At 42.4% G+C, this 20,454-nt stretch overlaps 1 protein-coding gene across 4 annotated transcripts in view; it reads right to left on the reverse strand.

The window, feature by feature from the left end:
* The window catches only part of LOC146813209 (uncharacterized), a 67,449-nt gene that overhangs the window by 40,510 nt on the left and 6,485 nt on the right, over nt 1-20,454 (reverse strand). For 2 of the 4 annotated variants that reach the window (XM_085620085.1, XM_085620084.1), the window contains exons 2-4: nt 17,387-17,513; nt 16,648-16,761; nt 3,173-3,289 (exon numbers count right to left, since the gene is read on the reverse strand). In XM_085620085.1, the coding sequence (XP_085476211.1) occupies nt 3,173-3,289; nt 16,648-16,761; nt 17,387-17,513 (358 nt within the window). The remainder of the gene's footprint in view (nt 1-3,172; nt 3,290-16,647; nt 16,762-17,386; nt 17,514-20,454) is intronic. The other 2 variants (XM_085620087.1, XM_085620086.1) reach the window with 1 other exon arrangement.

Below are 20,454 nucleotides of genomic sequence, written 5' to 3' on the forward strand. Positions count from 1 at the left end.
ATAAAACTAGAAAAAAATATATACAACCCTGCTCATTTTAAACCTGCCCTAAACAAGAGAATCAAATTCCATTTCCAGATTTGGGAGTTATAGACACACATTTCTATATCTTCAAAAATGACGTCAATGGCCATCACAAAAGAAGATGATAAAAAAGGATATAAATTAGGTAGAGAGCAAGCGATGCACTTCCAAAACTAATAGGTCTTAAATATGAATGGTCCATTAATGGCACCAAATTGCAGCCCATTGAGATAAAGTTACCAGCTGGAATAATTATCAGGAGCCTGAAAGAGTGGACCATTAAAAGATAGACTGTCAAGGTCCTTTTAGAAATGGAGAATAACTAGTGGAATTGGATTTGGAAATCCCATGGTTATTCTCTATTTTATGCGGACATTCCTGCTGCTTTGAGTATCCGTGAGAACTTGTGAGTGCCTGTGGTGTTCCAGATTTCCTTGGACTCTCAATGGGCCGTAGTAGCTCAACAAGAAGACTACAAGTAATTCATAATGGGAGCCTTGGTGTGCACAGCACTGTAAGAGATAGTTGTAGCCAATGAAGCGAAAAACCACATACCCCTGTGTCACAACCAAAGTACACTTAAGGCCAACTTATAGAGGTAATCAATTGTTGACACCTTCAAGTGAAAGCCTGGTGGCCGCTCCAAGGAACTCCGCTTGCAACACCCACCGATCCAAACACAGCAACAGCTTCCCCAACGCCATCAAGAATTTCAACGTTTGGATCACCTCCTGCACGGACTCGATGGCCACCCTTAAGAACAACAATACAACAAAATCTAGACACCAGACCACTTAGTACACAGAGGAACTCAGACTGATGAAACACAACTGCAAGGCAAATGGAGAATGAGCCAACACAATGCAGACAGGACCACGTTCAAATCTGCCCTGAGTTGTTACCACCCACTGATCAGTGACACCCAACACACCACTGTGGCAGACCACATAGATGCCAGCATCAACAGATGCAAAGAGATCTTTCTTCACAATTGTGAAAGATTTTACCTCACCATCAGCCGCCCCAAACTCGATCACTCCTTAGCAGGACCTCTGCATCAATCTCTCCCAATTTCTTAGCAACAAAATCACCACAGTTTACAGCAACTTCAGCCTGCAACCGGATCTGACAGACTTCACCAAATGCCTCCCCGCCTTATCCAATGGACCAATGCTAGCCACATGGCCTGTCATCACCCTATAAGAAACTGTGCCACCATGAAGTCCATCCACTGAGGGGCCCAATCGGACCCCATCTCGCCTACTCCAGAAGAGTGCAAACCATCAGCATCATGCTCACACCCATTCTGAATGCCTCCACCTTTTCCACGACCTTGTTAGATGCTGGGAAACTCACACTGTCCTTCAATTGCTGAAGAAACTTCTGTGGATCCTTTAAAGCTCGTCAACTACAGACTGATCTCAATGCAACCATTCCCTGCCAAGGTCTTAGAGAAAATCAACAACAGATATTTCACTGCATACCGCAATGACCACCAACTGCTCAGCACCAATCAGTTTGGTTTGAGATCCAGCATGGAAACTGCCCTCATCACTGTCACAAACGACATCTTCAAGACTCTAGACAGGGACATGCACTCTGATGGATCTGCTCCTTCCTGACTGAAATAACTAAGTTAGTCAGCCTTGCACCGTACACCTCAGATGCCTGCGACCTCACCTGTGGAGTTAAGCAAGATCTTCCCTGAGCCTGACCCTCTTCAATGCTTACATGATCATTCTACTGAGCATCATCTGCTCTCATGATATCAACATCTTTTTTTATGATGATGACACGCCACTCATTTTCTCCCTCATGGACAAGATGCCCAGTACCAGGATCAAGTTCAATGCTGCATGACTGGAATCACCCACTGAATGAAGACCGACTGTCTACAGAGGAACACCGACAAGTCTGAAATTGTGATCTTCAGGAAGAGAACATCCTCGTGGGACTCCACCTAGAGGTCAATAGAGCTGGAACTGACATACACCACCAACGCCAAGAACCTAGGATTCATCAGACAGCAGACTTGATATGACGGCCCAAATCAATGCCTTCACCGCCTTATTCTTCCATACCCTGAAGATGCTGAAGAAGATTTTCAAATGGCTCCCAAACATGCCCAGGCTACAAGCAAGCTGGATAAAGGGAACACCCTCTATGCCGGGATCAACAAAAAACTCAGCAGAAGTCTGCAAACCATTCAGAACTCACCAGCCAGAATCACTCTCAACCTCCCACGTGCACTCACACCACACTTGAAGGAGCTCCACTGGCTCCCCTTTCACAAAGGATCACAATTCAAACTCCTCTCCCACGCAAGGTACTGCAAAACACTGGGTCAGCATACCTCAAACATCTCATCTACTTTCACATAACTTCCAGACACCTCCACTTGTCTGGGCTCCTAACTGCACAAATCCCATGCATAAGGAATACCAGATGTGGTGGTCAAGTCTTCTTCTACATCACTCCTAAAGCGTAGAACGACCTGCTACAACATATAAGAGCCTCCTCTTCACTTCTTGAATTTCACAAGAGGCTGAGGACCTGGCTTTTCGAGTAGTGCCACTAGACCCTAGGTGTGCCTACACGAACAGGAGCTGCACTAGAGAAAAAGGTATTGAACTTTAAGATTATACATAGTAACTATTTTACATCAAGCGTAAATTGTTTGCAGCCTTTTTAGCAAACGGCAGACACACGTAAAGGTTAAAAGACAAAAGGTCTGGGAGTAGGGAGACTTCTTACACACTTCTTATTTTGTCTCAAAGCCCCTCTGCTGTGCTGTTTTACGTGGTCTTCAGGTGTCATTAGAAGGCCTGCATCATCCACATCTATTTCCTTGGTTAGTCTCTTAAAGAGAGTTTCTTGGTGTTGATTGCTGCTACTGTGGCTGCTGTTGGATGTTTAGTGTGATGTAAGGCCTGGGACAAGTGTAGGTATTAAATAGTGGTAACCAGCTGATATGGAGTTAACCCCATCTTTATATTCTGTAGACATGGGGCAGTATGCAGTGGTGGGGCTAGGAGAAGAACAATTTCCAAATTATATCTGTTCGTCTTCAGTGTTTGTTTGCATCCACATTCTCACTTTTCCCCTTTAATTAACAAAACAGGTAATATCTTAAGAACAGCCAACTCACCTGTGGTGTAACTACTCTTGATTTGGGCTTCCAGTGAATCCTGAACATTTCTGCAATATGATTCTTCATCATGCTTTATCCTTAACAATATATCTGGAACAACAGCCGGGTGACGACCTACAGAAAAAAATGTGTAATGTGCAATCATACACAATAAAACGTCTCTACTCAGATTGCGCACATATGGTTCACTGAACAATGTACAGTATCATACATAGCACCCTCGAGTTATGGAGTATGATTCTAAAGGAGAATTCAATTCTATTGAAAATTTGGTAAAGGTAACTAGCATGTGTGAAAGGTCTGAATGGTGAGCGAGAGGTACACCATTTATGTAATGTGTGGTGGAGTTCATAACTTTTCTCAATTATACAATTTTCAAGTATCAGGCAGCAACAATGAGCATGACTAAAGATGCCCAAAGGTGTAGATTTTCATAATTGATAGCATGGTAATAAATGTGTGTAAATTCATTGTCTAGCAATGCACTATCTCTTCCTAAAAAAAGGATGTAAAGTATTCATAATAAAACATTATGTATCCATAATTCCACTAACCAGACTTAACTTTAAAAAAAATACCCATGCTCATTGCTAGAAATGTGCAGTAGTGCTAATAGACAACTGTACTGGTTCCACAATGACTTCCGGTTTTATTCTAAAAACCACGAAAAATAGTGGGACCATCACAAAGTCCCAGAATCTATTTGGGTCAAACAACATCGACTGTAGGTTACAGTTTTCTTAAGAAGTGACCAAACAAATGGGGGAAGGGAACCCCATACATCTTTAGAGACATGTGATATTTTTACAAAAGAGTGTAAAATAGTCCCATAAAAAAGGGAGGGTTCATCACTACTCCTACTAATACGGCACAATCAACGTTTTGCAGGCCCAGCAAGTTGGGCCGAAAGTCCTGCCAGCATTTTTTAGGTTATGGAGTGTGTTGAATACACTGGACAAATAGGCTCCAGCACTGAGGCTAAGTTAGCGCTTTAGAGCATAGGCACTATAATACCATTTTGTGTCTGATCTCTGGCCCAGGAGAGTTACAGAGGACTGATTTTCTCTCTATATCCTTATTTTATGTATAGCATTTTGACATATTTTATTTATTTATAACGTTTTATCTAGCATGAACAAGATCCTGAGGGATATCAGTGCGCTTTACAATATGATGGGAGGAAGGACATAAATGCAATATCCATATCAAGTATGAGAGAGAAAAAAACAGGAATGGTAGCAGATTACAGGACAATTGCACCCAGGAGGGTAATACAATAAACAGGTGTAAGTGGTCCAGGAGTGGGGTCACAGTATGCAGTAAAGAAGAGCCGTATCAAATGGAAGTACAATGGTAGTAGGAAATACATATTGGTATGAAGTACTGTTTATTTTACAAAGTAAAACAGTCACTCAAGGGTTAACCTTATTAATTGATATTAGAGTGTTTTAATGTGCACCACCTGTCTGACGCACAACAGCTCCTACAGAAAGCCTTAAACTGTTCACCCTGTGCCATAGTACTGTGGGCCCAAAAGAGATAAATTGCTCCAGCTGTTACACAATTGGAGCCCAGTAACTCCTGATTGACTTGGAGCCACCTGGAGCGGTAGAAGGACAAGATATAAAAAAAATATCGAGATGCAGCAATACAGGGTTGTGAATATCATGATACACAAATATTGTGTTCAAAAATATCGTTGACAAGAATATTGATTTCTAAGGTAAGTAATATTGATTTTGAAAATATCTATGCTGTTAATATCATTTACAAAAATATTGTTAATAATATTGTTTTTACATTATTTTTATGTATTTTAGTATATATTTTTATCGCATATGTTATAAGTTGTTTGAATAATTATTGTTAATGTTTTATAATATAGTTTGTACTTTTTATCTGATTTTAAATTTAATGTAATAGTTTATTCTCATTTTTAGAGCTGTAGTGGGTTGTAGGGCTTATTGGAGTACAAGGTAGGAAGTAAATTAATTATAATTATTAAATAATTAATTTTAAAGCTACATCTTAGTTCTGGGTTGTTGGGTTTTCAGGGGAATAGGGTGAAAAGTTATTTAATCATAATTAATTAATACGTTTTTCATATAATGTAATTGCTAATTATGTAAATTGTGTAATTTATTTCATGTTTCATTTATTTTTTTGGTGTGGGTTGTGGTTTTTGTTTGGGTATAATTATTTAATTGATTATTAAGTAAATTGGGTAATTAAGATATTTTTTAAGTTCTATATCAGGTGGGGGTTGTTGGGCTTGTTGGGATAAAGAGTGGGAAGTTAAATATAATTAATTATTAGTTAATGAGTATTAACTGTTTAAATGATAATTAGGTAAATTATGTAATTTAGATATTTTTTAAGTTATGCATTATGTGCTGATTGTTGGGTTTGTAGAGATAAAGGGTGGGAACTTAATTAAATATAATTATTTTGTTAATAAATAATTATTATCCATAGTTTAACTGGTAATTATGTAAATTGTGTAAATAGTTACATTTATATGATTTATCTTATGTGTGTGTTGTTGAGTTTGTAGAGGCAGGATCCAAAAATTCAATCACCCGCCCGCATTTGTGAGCCAAATTTAATTAGGGCAATCTATTTTTAGGTCCTACTCGCCCTTTCTGGTGAGTAGGAAGACAGACTGACTTTTGACGTCGGTCTCTGAAAGCAGAGCAAATGTGAGAAGATATCAAGATTTAAAAGCATCTTTATTGCTCACAAAGTGAAGGAGCAATAAAAATACTTTTAATTTTGCTAACTTGTCACATTTGCTCACAGAGGTCAGTGCATTAATTACAGTTAGGTCAAGCACATTTTTGAAGTTACTAGACCAGCAGGTCTAGTAAGAATGTGGGGATTTTTCGAGCCCTGTAGCGGTTTAGGGTGGGAAGTTATTTAAGTAATAATAAATGCAAATTTCGTTCTTTAAAAAATGTTTTTTTATTATATTATGTGTTAACTGTGTTATAGTTTTTAATTGTAAATAGCAATATATCTGTTGGTTGTTATGTTTGTGAGAATATACTGTGATATTTCAATTATATTAATATTTGTTTTAATTTATAATTTGTATTATGAGCTACGTGTATGCACAAGTTTGGGGCAGTTCAAGCAGCAGCTAAAAACCTGGCTGTTCTAAACCGCAACTTTGTCTTAGCCACCAGTACGGTGCAGCCAAAACCACCGAGAGATCCCTGATGGGATGATTTACTGCGCAATACAAATCCTAATAATAATAATATTAAATGTATTAAATATGCAATTTGTTTAAAAATATATATCTATATATACAATCTTTATATTTAAATATTTGTATTTCTTGTTATTTAATATAGTTGTTAAAAAAATTATTTGTTTGAAGTGAACTACTCTCTCTACTGTTGCCCTCACTGGAGTGGGAATAGTACATTTCACCCCTCCGCAATGCAACGCCTCCCTAACTGTTGCACAGACTGGAGTGGGAATAGTACATTTTACCCCCAAGTCCAACCCTTTCCCTACTGTTGCACAGACTGGAGTGAGAATAGTAGTTTATGCCCCTCCTGAGTAAAATGGTGTCCCTCCTGAGTCCCACCATTTCACTATTGTTGTACAGACTGGCATGGGAATTGTACATTTTACCCCTCTGCAATCCAACACTTTCCGTACTGATGCAAAGACTGGGGTGGGAATAGTAATTTCTACCCCTCCTGAGTCCAGCTCTTTCGTTACTGTTGCACAGAAAGGAGTGGGAATAGAGAATTGGAGCACTCCGCAATCCAACACTTTCCATACTGTTGAACCTACGGGAGTGGGAATAGCACATTTTACCTCTCCTGAGTTTAACACTTTCCTTACTGTTGAACAGACTGGAGTGGGAATAGTATATGTATTATTCCTAAAATGTAATAGTTTTGCTTATATCGTTTAAATTTATATTATTATTATAATTGTAATCACTTTTTTCGGCAAGAGGCACGCTAGTCCAGAACCCAAAGAGGATTAGTGGTGAATTATTATATGGAGATGTGAAATTAATTTGAGTAGTGGACAGGTGAGTTTGTTATTTTCATTGAAAAAGGATAGTGGAGGGATAGAAGAGGGAAGGGTTTGCATTTATATAGAGCTTGCTACCCCTGATGAGGTGTTGGAGCACCTTTCGGTGGTTAGCACGGTACTCCGGAACCCAAACAGGATTAGTGGGTAATTAGTATAGGGAAATATGAAATTAATTTCAGAGGTGAACATGTTAGTCTGTTAGTTGGATTGAAAAGGATAGTGGAGGGAAGAGTCTAGAAAGTGTTGTTTTTTTAGCTCATATCAGTAGGAGGAGGTTTGGGGTGTGTTAAGGAGAGGTGGTGGATTAAGAGTGAGAGAGAAGGGTTTAAAAAGGGTTGTTTAGGAGATATGAATAGTAAAAGAGATATGAGATGATGTGAGGAGGGGTAGGGAAGGGAAGAGCCTAGAAAGGGTTATTTGGGTTTGGGATGATTCAGAGAGTGTAACTAGAGGATATACTGAGCGAGGTACATGGTGAGATATAGGGTAGTGCAGTGGAGATGTTGAATTAGAAGCAAAGTAATAAATATACAGATACACAAGTCAATGGCAGGTATATATGTGTAAGGAAGTTTATATGTAGATTTAAATTGTATTTAATAAACTCAGACTTTTAAGTGCTGCTGTACTTTAAGATAATTTTTTTTATATCTTTTCATTGTAATTCAATAGTGAAGCAATTGTAGACAAACATGTATGATAAAGATTTATCTTTTTATGCAGTCACCTATATACATGTTAAACATAGAATAATATAACCATAAGTTATATGTACATTTGTTAACCCCTTTGATGCTCATGACGGGGCGGTTCTGTCATGAGCATCGGTTGAGCTTTGCTCATGACGGAACCGCTCCGTCATGAGCACAGCCCCTGGGGGAAGCGCTGGCGCTCCCCCCCTGGGGCATCGATCGTGCCCCCACAGAGGGGGATGGCAGCGGAAGAGTTTCCGCTGCCACCCCCAAGCCCCCCCACGCTTCCTGATGACATCAGCGCGCACAGCGCTGGAAGAAATGAATTCCAGCGTGTCCAACGGGGAGGGTAAGTGTTTTGCTGCGGTGTGGCGGGAGGGGGCAGAATTCGCAGGCCTTGAGGCATCGGGGGAGAGGAAAGAGTATTTCCTCTCCCCTGATGTCTCAATGCTGGGCATTCCTGTCCCACGATCGCGCACAGCGTCGCGATCGTGGAGCAGGGATGCCCCACTAGACACCAGGGATGTCCATTCCGTCAGTTGGGAAGCGACCCCTTGGGCAAGGGTCGCTTCCCTGGGGGAATCATTATTGCTCAGACTTTTCTGCCCCCCCGGGGCAGATCGGTCCACTTTCGGTCCGTTTCCAGAAAAGCCCACTAGACACCAGGGATGTCGTTTTATTGATTTGGGAAGCGACCCCTTGGGCAAGGGTCGCTTCCCAGGGGGAATCATTTATGCTCAGACTTTTCTGCCCCTCCTGGGGGCAGATCGGTCCACTTTCGGTCCGTTTCTGTCCCCGGGGGGGGGGGGGGAGAAAAGCCCACTAGACACCAGGGATGTTGTTTTATTCATTTAGGGAGCGACCCCTTGGGCAAGGGTCGCTTCCTTGGGGGCATAATTTTCTGGAAGACTTTTCTGCCCCCCTGGGGGCAGATCGGTCGACTTTCGGTCCGTTTCTGGCCCCAGGGGGGGGGCGGAAAAGCCCACTAGACACCAGGGAATTAGTGTAAATAAAAATGGAAGTGACCCCTTTGGCAAGTGTCGCTTCCAGGGGGCAATTTTTATAATATGTATTTGGCCCACCCGCCCCGGGACAGAGTAGCCATTTTTTTTCCTGCTGTTTTCTGCCCCACCTGGCACACAACCCGATTGACCATTTGGGTAGTAACATAGCACGTTATAATGTTTGTTATATTTTTTGTGAATTGCAATAGTAATGTTTTTTTTTTTACTTTTTTGTTCTAGGTGAAGGCTTTTGCTCTTTTCAGTTTGCCGTGTTGTTACTGATGGTTCTGCTGTTTGTGTAGTTTGGTAAGAGACTTTTTTTTGTACAATGTAAATGTGTTTGATTTCTCTGCATGAATTTTTTTTGCAAATGGTGTAATAATACCAGTATGTTTGTTTTTTGAGTGTCAAAAACTTTTTGCATTGGTGCTTGATGTGTATTTTGTTGTCTTGTGAGTAATATGTTTTTTTTTCTTCTTTCTAGTTTCATATCTTTGGTTTTTGCTGTGTCACTGCAGAGTTGGTTTCTGGTGAGTGCAGCTGTCTCTTGTAATTGAATTGTATAGTTTTTGAGTACATTGATCTTTGTGATAAAGGTACACATTTCTTTACTTACTTGGTTTGCACATTGTTGGTTGTTGTTGACTTGTTTGTGCAGTCTTCTATCTTAGTAAGTATAATGGCTAGCCGCAGGATTACTGCTCAGCAGGTTATTGGTTTGCTGTTTGAGTCTTCCTCTGACCATGGTTCAGAGACTGACTCTGCATCTGAGGGAGAGGAGGCAGGGGACGATTCTGGCAGTGAGTTTTCTCTCCGTATGGAGTCATCGGATGATGAAGATACTCTTAGTGCGGATGAAGTGCCTGTGTTAGAGGAGGAGACTGATGTGCCGATAGTGCGGCAAGAGGCATCTGGGCTGCAGCCTGGGGCTGCAAGGCTTCCCGTTGGTGTAGTGCGGCAAGAGGCATCTGGGCTGCAGGCTGGGGCTGCAAGGCTTCCCTTTGAAAGTGATGACCTCTGGGTTGCCCCTGGCATGGTGCAGCTGGCATTGCCAGAGTTTACTGGTGTTCCAGGGTCTAGAGTGAATACTGAAAACTTTTTGCCGGTAAATTTTTTTCAGTTGTTTATGGACGATGTGTTTTTGGCAGAGATTGTTGAGCAGACTAATTTGTATGCCGAACAGTTTTTGAGGGACAACAGTGCCAGTCTTAAGCCATACTCTAGAGCTACCCGGTGGACTCCCACAAATGTTGAAGAGATGAAGTAGTTCTTGGGTTTAACTTTTTTGATGGGCTTGCTAAGGAAGCCATCAATGTCTTCAAATTGGTCTAGCAGTCCCTTGATGTCAACGTCTATTTTTCCGGCAGTCATGAGTCGTGACAGGTATTTGCTTCTGCTTCGGATGATGCATTTTGTTGATAATGGTTTAGCGTTGCCACAAGATCATCCTGAGTGTGACCGTCTTTTTAAGATTAGGCCTGTCCTTGATCACTTTGGGGATCGATTTTCTGAGATTTATGTCCCTGGGAAAGATATTGCAGTGGATGAGTCTTTGGTGTTGTTCAAGGGCCGCTTGGTTTTTAGGCAATACATTCCTAGTAAGAGAGCACGCTATGGAATAAAGCTGTATATGCTGTGTGACAGTAGGACTGGATATGTCTCTAATTTCAGGGTGTACACCGGTAAGGAATCTAGGATTAACCTCCCTGGTTGTCCGTCCACTTTTGGAGTGACTGAGAAAATTGTTTGGGAACTTGGTAGAGGATTTTTTAACAAAGGCCACCATTTGTATGTAGATAACTTCTACACTGGTGTGCGGTTGTTCAGGGAATTGGCCAAAGTGGACACTGTTGCTTGTGGCACAATCCGCTCTAACCTTAAAGGTTTCCCGAAAGAACTTGTTTGTCAAAAGCTTGTGCGGGGACAGTGCAGTGCGTTGCGTTGCCAGGAGCTTCTTGCTGTGAAGTTTTCAGACAGGAGAGATGTCTACATGCTGACTACCATCCATGATGAAAGCACTGCACCTGTGACTGTTTGGGGTCAGGTCGCTGAAGCGCGCAAACCTGTGTGCATTTTAGACTATAATAGGCACATGGGTGGTGTTGACAGAGTAGATCAGAGGTTGGAACCTTACACTGCTCTTCGTAAGGCTTACATTTGGTACAAGAAGTTGGCTATCCATCTTTTCCACTTGGCAATGTGTAATGCTTTTGTTGTGTTCCAGGATTCTTGCCCTGAGTCAAAGATGACTTTTGCTAAGTTTCAGGAGTCTGTAATAGGCAGCCTTGTTGTAGTGGAACAGGCAAGTGTTCCTAGAGTTGGAGTGGTGGAGGATGTTGCTAGATTGACAGATCGCCACTTTCCAGATCACATTCCTCCCACACTCTCAAAAGATTTTCCCAGTAGGAGATGTAGAGTCTGTTGGCGAAGAGGTACGCGGAAGGAGAGTCGTATGTACTGCCCCGACTGTCCTTCTCATCCTGCACTGTGTCTCCCTGCTTGTTTTAGAGCATGCCACACGCGAAAGAATTATTGGGAGCATTCATGAGTGGTAAAGTGAACTGCCTGGTCTGTATTCTTTGGATAATTTGATTCTGTTTCAAGGTTGGTGTTGTGCAATGTATTTAGTTGCTGATTTTCTGTTAGAAGATTTGTATCTATTTGCGATTTGTTTGTGTTTTTATTTTTTTCTAAAAAAAATCCTAAATGTGATGGCGGTGTGTGTAGGCTTGCGCTTGGCTGTTGGTGTGTGTGGACTGGCACTTGGTTGGTGGTGTGCGTGGAATGGTGCTTGGCTGGCGGTGTGCGTGGACTGGCGGTGTGCATGGACTGGCGGTGTGCGTGGACTGGTGCGTGGCTGGTGGTGTGCGTGGACTGGAGCTTGGCTGGCGGTGTGCGTGGAATGGTGCTTGGCTGGCGGTGTGCGTGGACTGGTACTTGGCTGGCGGTGTGCGTGGACTGGTGGTGTGTGCGGACTGGTGCTTGGCTGGTGGTGTCCGTGGACTGGAGCTTGGCTGGTGGTGTGCATGGACTGGCGGTGTGCGTGGACTGGTGCGTGGCTGGTGGTGTGCGTGGACTGGAGCTTGGCAGGCGGTGTGCGTGGAATGGTGCTTGGCTGGCGGTGTGCGTGGACTGGTACTTGGCTGGCGTTGTGCGTGGACTGGTGGTGTGTGCGGACTGGCGCTCTGCTAGCGGTGTGTGTGGACTGGTGCTCTGCTAGCGGTGTGTGTGGACTGGAGCTCGGCTGGCTGTGTGTGAGTAGTGACTTTCTGCTGGTCACTACACACACTGCTAGCTGAGTGCCACTCCACGCAATCCATCAGCATGTGCAGTTGCTGTGTCTGGATTGTGGGCGTGTGAAAGTGATGGGCCCTTGAATGGCGCTGTGTGCTGGTGTAAGTTTTGTTATGTGATGGGCCCGCGGCTGGCGCTGTGAATGGTTTTGTATGTCTCACACGTATGAAAGGTGTATGAATGGCCTGTAAAGAGGTTGGTGCCTTGTCGTGGCTTTACAGCTCACGAGCTGTGAGTCAATGGTTCAGTTTCTCGCCCTTTCAATTATTACCAGTGCATTTCATGTTTTGTGAAATCACTTGCTAATACAATTGTATCTACTGAACCATCACTCACCCTCGTGCCAAATCCAACCAGTATGTGTGTGTGCTTGCGGATTAGATGGCTGTGCAGTAATATTTGTCTTTCTGAAGCAGGGTGTCATTTGTCCCTTTGTGGTGAATTTTGTAATGTGTTGCTTTTGAACCTGGTGGTGCGAATGGTCTTGTTTGTATCACGTTTGAAAGGTGTGTGAATGGCCTGTAAAGTGGTTGGTGCCTTGACGTGGCTTTACAGCTCACGAGCTGCGAGTCATTGGTTTGTTTTTTTGTGAATTTAATTATTGACAGTGCATTTCATTTTTGTGAAATCTCTAGTTAATAAAATTTAATACACTGAACCATGACTCGACCTCGTGCCAAATCCAACCAGTATGTGTGTGTGTTTGAGGAATAGATGGTTGTGCAGCAATCTTTGTCTTTAGTTTCTCTGCCAAGGTACACTTTCCATGTAAGAATAACCCACCCACTGTAGATATTGTCGAAAACCCATGGGAGTTCATGGTGATGTCTCTCTTGTGAATTCAAAAAGTTTTTTTTATCCCCAATGTCCTGCAAACCTCAAAATGTCTGCCACATTTTCTTAGCAATTTTATTCCAAAATTCTCACGCTGTCGGAACAATAGTTAATCTGGTTTTGCAAGGGGGGTCACTTTGGTTTTTGGCCCGGTGCTCAGCGGCCATCTAGGGAAACCTACCAAACCCACGCATTTCTGAAAACTAGACACCCGGCGGCTTCCAGGGAGGTATGGCTTGCGTGGATCCCCCAACGTTTCCTTACCCAGAATCCCCTGCAAACCTCAATTTTAGCTGAAAACATCACTTTTTCACACATTTTGGGGTGGGAAAGTTGTGGCATCACCGGGCTCACACAAATTTACCACCACCCAGCGTTCCTCCAGGTCTCCCGGTAAAAATGGTGCCTCACTTGTGTGGGAGGCCCAAGTACCCGCGGCAGGCAAGGGCCCAAAACGTAGTGAGGTGACATCAAAATGGCCTATCGCAAAGCCACCTGGTTTTGTAAGGGGGGTCACTTTGGTTTTTGACCCGGTGCTCGGCGGCCATCTAGGGAAACCTACCAAACCCACACATTTCTGAAAACTAGACACCCGGCGGCTTCCAGGGAGGTATGGCTTGCGTGGATCCCCCAACATTTCCTTACCCAGAATCCCCTGCAAACCTCAATTTTTGCTGAAAAAAAATCACTTTTTTCACACATTTTGGGGTGGGAAAGTTGTGGCATCAGCGGGCTCACACAAATTTACCACCACCCAGCGTTCCCCCAGGTCTCCCGGAAAAAATGGTGCCTTACTTGTGTGGGAGGCCCAAGTACCCGCGGCAGGCAAGGGCCCAAAACGTAGTGAGGTGACATCAAAATGGCCTATCGCAAAGCCACCTGGTTTTGTAAGGGGGGTCACTTTGGTTTTTGACCCGGTGCTCGGCGGCCATCTAGGGAAACCTACCAAACCCACACATTTCTGAAAACTAGACACCCGGCGGCTTCCAGGGAGGTATGGCTTGCGTGGATCCCCCAACGTTTCCTTACCCAGAATCCCCTGCAAACCTCAATTTTTTCTGAAAAAAAATCACTTTTTTCACACATTTTGGGGTGGGAAAGTTGTGGCATCAGCGGGCTCACACAAATTTACCACCACCCAGCGTTCCCCCAGGTCTCCCGGAAAAAATGGTGCCTTACTTGTGTGGGAGGCCCAAGTACCCGCGGCAGGCAAGGGCCCAAAACGTAGTGAGGCGACATCAAAATGGCCTATCGCAAAACCACCTGGTTTTGCAAGGGGGGTCACTTTGGTTTTTGGCCCGGTGCTCGGCGGCCATCTAGGGAAACCTACCAAACCCACGCATTTCTGAAAACTAGACTACCGGCGGCTTCCAGGGAGGTATGGCTTGCGTGGATCCCCCAACGTTTCCTTACCCAGAATCCCCTGCAAACCTCAATTTTAGCTGAAAAAAACACTTTTTCACACATTTTGGGGTGGGAAAGTTGTGGCATCACCGGGCTCACACAAATTTACCACCACCCAGCGTTCCCCCAGGTCTCCCGGTAAAAATGGTGCCTCACTTTTCATTCCCTAAAAGCTGGAGAAATTGTGATTTCAGCCCCACAAACCCTTTTTTGATATCATTTGCAGAGAAAAACCCAGACGCTTTCATTTGAAGCCACTTTTCCCCATTTTTCACTAATTTCTGGGAACCCTCTAGGAGAATCCACAAACCCTGGTACCTTTAGAATCCCCATGATGTTGGAAGAAAAGGACGCCAATTTGGCGTGGATACCTAATGTGGTCAAAAAGTTACAGGGGCCTAAGCGCGCACTACCCCAAATAGCCCAAAAAAGGCTTAGCACAGGAAGGGAAAAGGCCTAGCAGCGAAGGGGTTAAGCAGAACTAATGAATAGCTATATGTTTATAAACATAAATATTTACACGTTTATACAAAACAATACACATATATACATAGTCCAAATAAATGCTTATATACACAGGGATATGCTGTATATTTATGTTTCTGTGTATTTAAACATTTATTTTTTGAATTAGTAATGTTTGAAATATGTAATATATTTTTAGTAAAATGTGATTTTTTATATTGTTTACTTTTTTATGTGTAAGTAAATTGTTATGTGTTTTACAGTTTTTTCCATTTTATTTGTTACAGTTTTTAATTTACACGCATCTATATATATATATTTGTTATATTATTCATCTTTATGAAAAATAGTAAATTATAATGGAAATGTAAATTATTGTAATAATAGTTTTCAATTATATATGTTTAAATAGGCATACACATACATATATATGTGTGTGTTTTTAAATAAGTATAATTATATATTTGTTTTAATTATTTCAATATATTTCATTATATTACTGTTACATGCTAATATACGTAATGTTTATTATTTTTAACTATCTATATGTTAAAAAAACAATATTTTTGTATTCGATATTAGTGTACAACGATATTTTTTTCCGGTATTCTGTTATTTTCTTATAAGTATCGAAAAACAATATTTTGGTGCTCGATATGCTTGACACAATATTTTTATACAACTATATTTGTGGTTACGATATTTTGTCAGTGAACTCCTGCAGCAGGTCTTATAATGCACAATAGGGAATCATGTACCAGCACCACAGCAGTCACAAATCCTGGACACTTGAAATCTCAAAGACTTCATCACAGCATGTGGGGCAGCGAGGTGTAGTGACTGTCTGCTGCTTTACACACATAAGGACCGAGACAACAAGAAACATGATGGTAGTAGCACTAAGGATACAAAGAGCCCAAATCGATAGATCTGGGGGGAGGGGGTGGCAATAGCAGGCTTACTGAGTCAGAGCAAAGTCCCGCAGTATCTTCTCATGCAGCATTCGCTGGACAACCTCAGCAGCAGTCCTTGTAGTGTGTCACTGAGCAGAGCCAAAAGGGACCAACCACTGCTCTTCCAATGTACCTTGTTAGTGCCTGCTTTATACTTTCTTGGGTTACAGCCTTCTGCAAGCTTGTAATGTATGCCACTGTGCATCAATAGCAGGGTAATACATCTCATTCACTAGTGTGGCACTGAACCGTGCAACTGCCCTGTGTGATGGGAGCTCAATCTGTAATAACTGGATGTTGCTGCATGGTAAACAGACTCCAAGTCACTGCCAAGCAAGAGGGGTGATCGTATTCCTTTACCAAATCCAGCCCAGGAATCCAGCTATAGATAAACTTCTACCATGACCTGCAAGTAATCCAACCCTAAGCAAAATATATGTATAGGGCTCTGCATGCACAGTCCCACCTATAGTGTCTGGCTAACGATACCATGATTTGGTACGGGTGCTCCTCTCAGGGAAACATTAATAGCATCCCAAGTAAGTGTCACATGCAATTTGTGTATGTTACAGTGATCACTGATATATGATTTTTCAGCAACCAATTGTTCCAGGATAGCATGCATGATGGAGTTACATGTACATGCAGCTGTGGGTGGATTTCTTTCAGTCATCAGGCGCAGTCGCGATTCTTACACGCAGTCTGTGCTTGTTTATTTAGAAGTCTGCTCATCCGTCAAAAGGACTTTCATAAAAATTCCAACTTACATAAAGTGGGTTCCTTCACGTCTGCTTCTCTTTCAGGAAGCGGAGGGTCGCGGAAGGATGTCTCTTTTTCTCTATTAATCCGGAGTAAAATGTCACGATTAACAATTGTATAGCCTGTTATTGTAAACATAGGTAAAGCTGTCATTAGTAACCTCAGGTTATGTACAGCTGGCTAAGACAGGCTGCAGTGTGGAAATTACCCTTCATTCACTAGTACTAGTCATGTAGCGAAGTAGAAAAACTAAATTGTTGATCATGATATTTAGACATCAGGGTTCATATCCAAGTTTGAGAAGCTGAACCACAAATCTTCTGATTTGGGGCAAATCCTTATCTACTTGCACCTGCTCAAAGTGTGAAATTGGGTAACCCTTTCGATTGATGCTTGGAGCTGGGTTTGCAATTCATTATAGAGGCAACATGAACTATCAAACCTAGTTACATCTGTTGCCCAAAAGAAGGCTCACAATATTTAACTGCACCGATCAAATGATGGCAAATAATGAAATTGTCTGTGCATGCAAGATGTTTATTAAAGTATTTAATGTCTTTGGCATCCAATATAGGTCCATGATGGCCAGATCTTTTCTACAACTATGTTAACAGATTGCATTTAGATTCATAGTAAATACTTGTTTTGTGTGTGGATATCCTGAAAACCTGTAATGGATCTGTACCTCCTACACTTGTTCTGGATGCGTCGGTTTGGGATTGTAGCTTTAGGTACGGTGTTTCTTACCAAGAGAGAGTAAGGCTTGGTGAACTTCCATCATCACGCTCTTGTAAAGATCCCTCTGCCACTCATGCAGATGTGTCCACTCCTCTTCATTAAAATAGGCAACAACATCACAAAAGGTAACACGCGCCTGAAATAACATGTTAGGCATCAGACACTCATAAAATGCACTGTGAAGAACATAAAAAGAATACGGTGATCACAGAAGTTAGATCTTTTTTATTTTCTGCAAATAGATTTAGTTGCTCTCCCCTTTTGTCTATGACACTTTACTCATATGAACATAAACCTATATAAAAGGCAGCAATTGTAGCTAACAAAGATCTCTTTGCAATTTATAAGCATAAAATGATAGGGTGTAGTGACAGCAGCATGCTATATATGAATTTCATCTGCACACCAGCATGATGCTACCTCCAGACTTACACAAACTTTACACTCAGCACACGTGCTCCATATTGAAGGATGCAACACGTGAGCATATCAGGACTTTCTGCGTTGTTAGACATGTTCAAAGACATACATGCCTTTTAAGTACCAGTGATCCCATTGGCCATATTATCTCCTCTTTAACCTGAAATCTTGGTCCTTAATTATCTGTAAGTCAACTTCATCCTGTGAGATAGGCACCAAGCTGCATTGACAACATCTCACCCACGGCGTCTCTAGGTTTATTGCCCAGATGAAGGTGATACGAACTATTACATTATAGGTAAACAACATGTTACCTCCACATTTTCTTTTAACCATTTTCATAATTATCAATGAGGATTTGCACATGCAAGCCAAGCAACATGTTACATTTTTGACCACGATGATACAAAAACATTTGCCCTACCACCGCACATGGCTTTAACAACACCAGGGTTGAGAGGTCAGCCAGCAGCAAGGCAGAAATACAGAACCTCAACCACAGAGTACACAACCACAAGAACAATGGCTCAAACCTGCAGAGGGGAAAAATGAAGAGGGGGCTGACCAGGAAATTATCCTGAAGACAAACCAGAACCCTAACCAGGAAATGAGCAAGATAATTCTGGGACCTACCCGCTATCCTGTCATTAAGCCATGTTCCAGTGTCCTAAATGTTGAACCTAGTCAGCTGACACTGCAGAACTTCAGGGAAAGAAAAGATCTCAAGGCCACAGAAACTGAAATCCAGCAGGGGACATCCATGCAAAGGCCATATTTCTATAAAAGTCATGATTCACAAGTAAACTCTGCCCATCAAGGATCAGAGAAGACAAGATCCCCTTGGCACAGGAAAGCATGTGCCCTGATGCAGGCCCTGTAAGGCTCAGGGGCATCTCACAGCAGGGGAGACATCTGCCAACACAGATCCTTCTTCAGCCCAGTTCAGTGCTTCTTTTCTCGTTTAAGAACAGAGATGGAATATGTGCATTTGTGCCAAACCCCAACTCTAATAGAATTTAAAAAAGAAAAAAAAACAGGCAGCCCTCTCCAGAGTTCTGGTGGGAAGGTGCCACTTGCAAGCATTTTGTTTTCTTTCTGTAGCGTTATAGCAGTTTGCCCTCTGCCGCTGGAACCCCAAGGAGCTATGCACAGCCTCTGACTGCAGCAGCTTAGTGGCATACTTGAGGGCTTCTAACTAGTGTTTATCCTTCTTTTAAGAAAGGTTTTATTTTAGAGCTAGCCTGTAATAAGAAATCAAAGGAGAGGCCCCTGGAGTGCTATAGTAATATCCTATACCTTACAATACCATCCTTATACCACAGATTTTTCAGCCCTGTTCTGGTGCCCATTATTTTGGAAAGTTTTACAGGTTTTTTTATTGATAAGAAATCAGTAGAGCCTGGACCCCATTCCACACTCCCACTCAGCGTGGATAAATTAGCATCCTTGCTACATTAGACTCAGAGATATATGCCCTTTCAGAACAAAGATTAATGGGTGGAAACACATGCCTCCACATGCCAGTGATGTCAGAATAAGAAAACACAGCCTGCACACCTGCAGTAGTTCTGAATAACACATCTGTCTCCGTCTCCTATTTGTTGTTCGCTACTGCTCCCACCCCCCAGACTTATGGGCTGGAATCTCGATTCACAAAAGCGCAGGGTTTCTGATCCGAAAATATTCTTTTAGTATTTATAAAACTTCTTTTACAAATCTGAGAAGTATTTCTGACTCCTAGAAAAGGTTGTGGGATCCTGTCGGGATCACACATAAGAGGGGGCCTGGAAGGGATGTGCTACTCATGTCTATGATTTAGTGAGGAGTGTGTCAATAGTTTGTGGGTGAATCAGACAGCAACACCACAAAGGGTGTGGTACCTCTTTCTTAAAGAATCTATCCACGGGAGACATCTTCTCTTTTAGGATGGTGACGGCGTTCTCGGGTGAGTAGGCACGGATCTAAACAACTGCTGCCTTATCTCTCCAATGTCTTCCCAAACTGAAAACGTTTTTTAAAGCACTGGTCCCTTTAATGGACACAAACTTTTTTTTTTAAATACTTCCTATTCAGGAGTGCAAATACTGGGACGGGTGTCCACTGTCCCTTGCAGGCCTCCTACCCTGCATCTGCAACCAATAACAGGGAATCGCAACCTGAGACGTACCTAATTAATATTCATACGGTAGGTAATTTTGTGACCCCTGAAAGTTTTTAATTTATATTGTGATCTATTACAATATATGTCAAATCGCAAATTGCATTTCCATTCGCAAACCAGTTGGTGTGCAAATTGCATGTTGCCTGTTTGAAAATGGGAATAGCAAACCAGGCTCCAAATATGTAAGGAATTGGTGTACTCTGAGGTATAAAATAGTCCCTTATGCACTGCAATGTAAGCACTTTATAGGAGGTGGACAATAGCATGAAGTGACAGATAAACACTATTTCAAACGGAGCTATAGCCCTCTTTGTGTATATATTATAGAACTGGTAAAAATACGTCTTGCAGAGAGCGGCTCTGAAAGCCTACACCCAGTGGTGGCTGGTATTAACGGGCGAAGGGGGCGTTGCTTTCCCAGCTTCGGAGTGGGGACAAAAGGAAGACAATTAAGTTAACACCATTTAAATGGCATGCTCATTGCTCACTGCTTGGA

Source organism: Triturus cristatus, chromosome 7 (genome assembly GCF_964204655.1).
Source record: "Triturus cristatus chromosome 7, aTriCri1.1, whole genome shotgun sequence".
Classification (NCBI taxonomy): Eukaryota; Metazoa; Chordata; class Amphibia; order Caudata; family Salamandridae; genus Triturus; species Triturus cristatus.